This window comes from Panthera uncia (genome assembly GCF_023721935.1).
Source record: "Panthera uncia isolate 11264 chromosome D3 unlocalized genomic scaffold, Puncia_PCG_1.0 HiC_scaffold_8, whole genome shotgun sequence".
NCBI lineage: Eukaryota > Metazoa > Chordata > Mammalia > Carnivora > Felidae > Panthera > Panthera uncia.
Window position 1 is genome coordinate 36436750 of NW_026057586.1, and position 6792 is coordinate 36443541.

The 6792-nt window shown below is 46.5% G+C and overlaps 1 protein-coding gene across 2 annotated transcripts in view; it reads right to left on the bottom strand.

The window, feature by feature from the left end:
• Positions 1-5350: 5350 nt before the first annotated feature.
• ELP2 (elongator acetyltransferase complex subunit 2) overlaps positions 5351-6792 on the bottom strand; it is a 44314-nt gene continuing 42872 nt past the window's right edge. For both annotated transcript variants that reach the window (XM_049619514.1, XM_049619515.1), the window contains one exon: positions 5351-5915. In XM_049619514.1, coding sequence (XP_049475471.1) covers positions 5759-5915 — 157 coding nt within the window. In that variant the 3' untranslated portion in view covers positions 5351-5758. The remainder of the gene's footprint in view (positions 5916-6792) is intronic.

The following is a 6792-nucleotide window of genomic DNA, read 5'->3' on the forward strand; positions in this document are numbered from 1 at the left end:
TGCTCCCAAGAGGTGATTTAGGCAGGCCATCCAATGGCCATGACCAGGCTGGATGCGGTGGTAAGAACTGGGGGCAGAGGACCAGCTACAACCTCCTGCAACCTCCAGGCTTGAGGCACCAGAGGTGAAAGTGGGCTTTGGCAGGGGCATCATCCAGTGTTCACTGGGGAGCCAGGGAGACATTAGTCAACAAAGCAGCCTGCATGCCTGGGAGGCCCCAGGACAGGGAAGGAGATGGGGCCGCAGTTGGATCACCCTTCCACAATGCACAGTGCCAGAGAAGGGGGCTTCCCAAGGAGGTCAAGGCTGCGGGGGAGAAAGCCTCCCCAACCTGGGACTCCAGAAGTCCTGGAAGAGAAAGCGAGAGAGGGAGGGCAGTATTCCAGGTGCAAGTGCTGGAGACAGGAAAAGGCCCCAAAAATTACAGAAGCAGGACCTTCAGTGAGGCTGGAGCACAGGCTATGGTTGTGCAGGGATAAGGGGTGGGATGGGGAGTGAGGAAAGGGAGCGAGCCAAACTCTGCAGACGGAAGGGACAGGAAGATGCCACGGAGTGCCCACAGGACAGTGGCTGTGTCAAAGGTGTTTCTGGCACCCCAGCAGCACTGAGGATCATGTAGAGAGTCTGGGCAGGAGTCCTGGTGAGGGGCAATGAGGGTCCAGATGACCCTTGCGGAGGTGATGAAATTCAGGGAAAATGGGGACTGAGGGAGGACAGGCTCTGGGTGACTCAACAGTGTTGGAGTGGATGCCTTGGTGGATGCAGGGGGTGGGGGTCAGGCACAGGGACACAAGAGGTTCAGGACATCTAAGTAGAGATTGGGGCCCAGACTCAGGAAGGACGGTGTCGGGGGTTGAAGACACAACTCACAGAAGAGGCCTGTGCAGAGGTCACCCCAGGGGCTCTGGAGTGTTCTGGGAGAGACAGAGCTGTGGGGATAGCAACATTTAAGTGGTGTCTGCCTCCATGCTGCTAACTGATCAGAGAGGTGGGGAGACAGCCAGCACCTTGGGGTGCTTAGGCCGACAGGCCAGTTAGGACAAGGGCCAATCAGATTATTGAATGTGCTGGCTAGGGGGTGTGCGGTGACCGAAGTGAGACACTTTTATCTTGGTGGGGATGGGAGCTACATTTTACAAGCTCCATTCAAGTCTTAAATGCTGATGAGGGGTAGACGTTTTCCTACTGGCTAATCCCCAAAGGCTCTTGATCCTGAAGGTGTCTGGGGGCTGCAATTATGATGGCTCCCATTTCCTGCCAAGTAGTCAGGATAGAGGGTGGGTGTTGCAGAGGCGAAATCTGGTTGGGAGAGTGAACTTATTATTTCCTGCTAGAGTGAAATGCATCCCCCCTTAACAACTAGAACCTGCTGACCGAGATCCTCAGACATCTACACAACAGGACTAAGAGAGACAATAATGGAGCAGCTTTTTCTCCAAAGCCTGGCACTGTAGAAGTTCTGGGAGAAACAACTTGGAAGCAGTGGAAAGAATGATCAGAAACCTCAGGAAGCTCCCTCCCCTAGAGGGAAAGGAGACCTTTTCTGTGAATAGAAGCTAAAAGGGCAGTTTGGAATCATGAACAAAGCTCCATTATATCTAAATCCATAATATTCCAAACAACAAAACCCCACCAGTGCTAGGGAGACCACAGCAGCGACAGGGTGGGTGGACCCTGAGGGGGAATTTTCTTGAGGGCTGCTTTCCAGGGGGCTCAGCTTCTCTCTGTGTTCATTCAGGGGCGGGTTTGGACCAGCCTGCCTCCTTCTTGGTCCCTTCTGGATGACACCTTTCTCCTGCTCTTTGTCTCCTACTCCTTTATGCCACCTTTATGCCAGGGAAAGGATCTGATACCAGTCATGCTATTTACTGACTAGTGGATTACATTGGAGAATCCGTCCTCCACCAGCCAGCCATCTGTGTTGTCAAATTTACTCACCCTTAAATGTAGCAAATATTTAACACGCTGCTAGACGCACTGTGCTAGATGCTGTGGAGAACAAGGAAACAAATCTAATGCCCAGATATTTAGGCTCTGGTAGGCTTGTATAGCGGGATTTCATTGGTTGCCTACCCACCGCCCACTGCCCTTGATTTTGATTTGGAAAAACCACCCCAGCCAGATCAGGATGAGGTCCCGATGGGACCAACCCTGCCTTCAGTCCCAGAGTGATCTCATGGCTCTTGCCGCGTCAGATGGGCAGGCCCGCGCCACTCCACGTGCGGGTTTTCCCCTGCCTGCTGCTTAGTTCAGGATGTTCCGCTGAGCAAAGCTAGGGACTTAATGTTTAAAAACGTATTCCCTTTGATACGAGCAAGGAAATCTGTAACTTTAACGGCTGCTTTCATCCGTGGGGGAGGGCAGCCTTGGAAGAACGCTGACCCATGGAGAGGTCCTCTGAAAGAAGCAGACAAAGGGGCAAGAGTGTCCTGATGAAACTACACCTGAACTTTGACCTACCACTAAATTTGTTTTCAATTATGTGATCTAATGATTCCCCAAATCATTTTGAGACCAACTTTCTTACCGCAGAATCTAATTGATATAGTGTAAGACATATGTAAATAAACGATAGGACATGAGAAATGCCATAAAAGACAATGAGAATAAAATACGGTGGCATTCAGAGAAAGAAATACTTGAAAGAAGGGAATTAAGGTTCTGCAGAGGTGACATGAGCTGAGATGTACTTAATCCTAATAGTTGGTGTCTTATTATATATACCCCAGTGCTAAACCAGCATTTTTCATGCACTGGCTCATTTAATCCTCAAAACAACCCTACAAAGTAGTTGCTTTTTGCAAAATGAGACTAACATCTGTTCTTTCTTCCAAAATAAAACACCTCAATTCCTAGCTGAGTTCAGCAAGGACTCTGGAATGAAAATTTCATTTCCTAGTTTCTCTTGAGGTGTGGCCACAAGACTAGATTCTGGCCAAGGAGATGAAGCAGAACTGTGTGGACTTCCAAGAAGTTTTCTTCAAGCTCGGGATGTGCCTTTCCTTTCTGTTGGCCAGAATGCAAAAGATCACGGCAGGAGGCCAAGTGGCTGGTGAGGAAGCCTCACACTGAGGATGGAGGACCCCAAAGAAAAAGAGCCCGCGTCCCCTATCATGTTGAGAAGTCCCCATCTGTCACAGTCTGCCTATCTTGATTCCTTTTTGAGAGGAAACTTCTACCTTGCAAAAGCCAGAAAGAACATTTGGCGTTTTCTTTCACACATAGGCGAATTGAAGTCAGACTGATCCACTGGTAGTATCTGCATTTAGAGGTGAGGGGAAACAGCCGCAATCGCTGCCAGTGTGAGCCAGGATCAAAGGCGCTTCTGATTCCTTCCATCCGGGCTCCAACCCCCACCTAGAGTGCCTTGAGAAACACACGGGCTTTGTACATAGTGGTTCGCAGGCCTGGCATTCCCTGGACAGCCCAGGATTTTCTGGGGTGGCCAGAATTTCTAACTTCAAAGAGATCGATTCTGTTCTTTCATTTTATTCCTGAATGTGCACTCTCCCTCCATTTCCCACATTCCCCCTTTGAAATCAATAACTGACTCTGCTTCCTGAGGCTACTGGGAAGGGATTTGGCTCTGTGCTGTTGAAGGTAACAGTGTTCTCAGAACCACCCAACTACCTCTCCCATCTAGGGAAGTTGTACAGGTCAGAAGGCAGCGACTGCTTAGGCTGGCGCTGGGCATCAATCTGAGCTGCGATGCTGTGAATGAGGCAGAGAAGGGAGATGGGGGGAATGGGGAAGGGCAGGTCAGGGACTCTGAAACACCCTATCAACTCCCCTGGAGCGAAGTTCCAAGGGTACCTTTTTGCTTCAGATGTGTTGAACTATATGGTTTGTAATCATATGCTTCAAAGGGTGCTCCTTTAGCAGATTAAGATGCGTGACAAATTACGATGTATATGAATTACAATGCAGACTGCCCACGTGAATAGCACGACCTCTGAACGCTTACTGAACTGAATTACCCAGGTTGTTCCTGAGGAAGGTGCTTCAGGACAACTTGGGCAAAGTGTCTAACACAAACACAACTGACGAATTAAAATAATACCTACGAATTCAGTCTTCCCAGGACTAGGCCTGTTTTCAGGGAGCCTTAGGGGGTTGAGTTCTGTGCTTGAAAATGTTCTACAACACCAGGTTAGTTCACGGATTCTGCCCTGGAGTCCCAAGAAAACCCGGCATGCCAGTGGGGGTAAAGACTCAGATCCCTCAGCTGATAAATAAGGAACTACTGCAGGCCGTCCTGGTTTCTGAGGTTGGAACTCAGGGTCTCCCTGCCTTGGTGCATACATGCACACACAAGCCTGAGGGAGTAAGACAACTTTACACACTCAATCGTCTAGAACTGAACTGTCCAAATACAGATGGCCGCTAACAGCATGTGGCTAGTGAGCACTTGACATGTGGCTAATCCAAACTGAGATGCACTCAGTATAAAACACTCTAAGTATACACTAAAGTATGAAACGTTCTTTATATCGTACAAGGACTTTATACCAAAAAAGTGTAAAATACCTCCACAATCCTTTATGTTGAAACGTACAGCTTGTTTATGTTGGACATACTAGGTTAAATAAAACATGTCACTAAAATAAATTTTACCTGTTTTTTTATTTTTATTACGTAACTACCAGAAAACCTTTAATTACTTATACAGCTCACATTATGCTTCTGTTGGGCTAGAGATAGTGGATAATGCTAGTCTAGAAATCTCCATTTAAACAAAGTATCGCCACTCCTTTGGAAGCGAAATATCATGTTAGATAATGGCAAACTCCAACCAAGAAAATCCCCACCTCCCTCTTTTCAGCATATTTATTATGTACGGCACTCATTTCACTGCCAATTTGCCAGATGACACTAGGATCTCCTCCACTTTCGTGCCAGCCTTCGCAGTAGCGCTCTCCCGGGCTCAACCTCCCTCCACCCAACTCCCAAGCTCCCAAGTTCCCGACTGTCACGGCCCACCTCCCAAACCTCAGCTGGCACACTCAACACCCTGTTTCTAGCATCTTCTTCCTCCCTCTGCTCCCACTACTCCTTCACCCTCGGGGACACCCTCTTTTTTCTCATGACTCATGTATGTGACTTCACATCAATTCACAGGATCGCCACGGAACTCCACTTTTCAGCCCCTCCGTCTATCAGTGTGTCAGGATATTCTGCGTTAAGTCAAACTGTAAAACAATATATGCACTTTTAAAGAATAAAAGAACTCACTGCAGTTCAAACTCACAACCACCTGCCAAATTCCTAGAATGGCTGGTGTGTACTGGAAGGAAGGGTCAAGGCCATACAAAGTGTGATCCGTTTATGCACAAAAACTGTTAAAATTGAATAATCTCAGTTTTATCTCTTTTTATTTTCTATGTCCTCCCTTTGAAGAGGGTAATAAACAAGGCAATGTCCCAAAGACAGGCATATGAAAAGAAAAGGCCCCACACGTTAACACAAAATTAGGCAAATTCAGTCACGAAGAATCTGGTTCTTAATCTGGGACACAGAAATGCAGGTCTGGACCCCTCAAAGTGTGGGCAATGTTCCAAGGGTGTGTGCATATACACATCTGTGACGAGAGTCTGCAGCTGTCATCACATTTCAAAGGGTCTGTGACCCAGTGAGTAGTACTACTGCTGTAGGACTTAAAAATGAAAATCAATGAAATTATGAGGTAAAGAAAGTCATCTATTTACATGACAAATAGCTTAAGACACCAGTGCCTGTACGCCTGTAGTTACTAAGTCCATTACAGTGCACGTCTGTTAACTCTGTGTATCTTCACAGTATGATCTTCACCACAACTTGCGAAGTGTAACCACTCAGCACCTTCTGTTCCGTTCTGTTCGGTTTTCCCATTACAATTCTTCCAGCATAATTTTTTGACAGCAAGTGTATGACTTTGGCTAAAACAAAGACAGAGAAATCATGAAATGAACGTATGCTGTGACTACAAAATATTTTACCTACATATTCACTTAATTACTATGCCCTTGCTATCGATGTTAACATAAATGGAAGTCAAAACCTGAACATCAAAATGTACAGGTTTTACAAAAAGCAGAGTCAGACCTACAAATACAGAGAACAAACTGATGGTTGTCAGAGGGCTGTGGGGTGGAGGGTTGGCCAGAACGGATGAAGGGGAGAGGGAGATATGGGATTCCAGGTATGGAATGAGTAAGTCACAGGAATAAAAGGCACAGCATAAGGAATACAGTCAACAGTACAGTAATAGTGATATAAAAGGGCAGATGGCAGCTACACTTGTGGGGAACACAGAATAATGTATGAACTAAGTTGTACACCTGAGGCTAAGGTAATGCTGTATGTCAACTATACTCAAATGAAAAAAATGGCAAAAAAGTTTTTAAAAATTACAGGTTTTAAAATACCATCACTAATAATTTTGCAATTTTATCCTAACCTTGAAAACATCTTACTCTATTTACTTAAAACTGTCAGACTAAATATCTTAATGAAAAAGGACACCACCAGCGAGATACAGACAATGAATTTCTGTCGAATTTTCTTTTGATGATCAGTGGAATTCACGAAATGGCTATTAAAATCAGTCTTTCAGGTAACATTACTAAATGGGTTTCTTTTTTAAAGAATTCTAACTTGGGGCGCCTGGGTGGCTCAGTCGGTTAAGCAGCCGACTTCGGCTCAGGTCATGATCTCGCGGTCCGTGAGTTCAAGCCCCGCGTCGGGATCTGTGCTGACAGCTCGGAGCCTGGAGCCTGTTTCAGATTCTGTGTCTCCCTCTCTCTGACCCTCCCC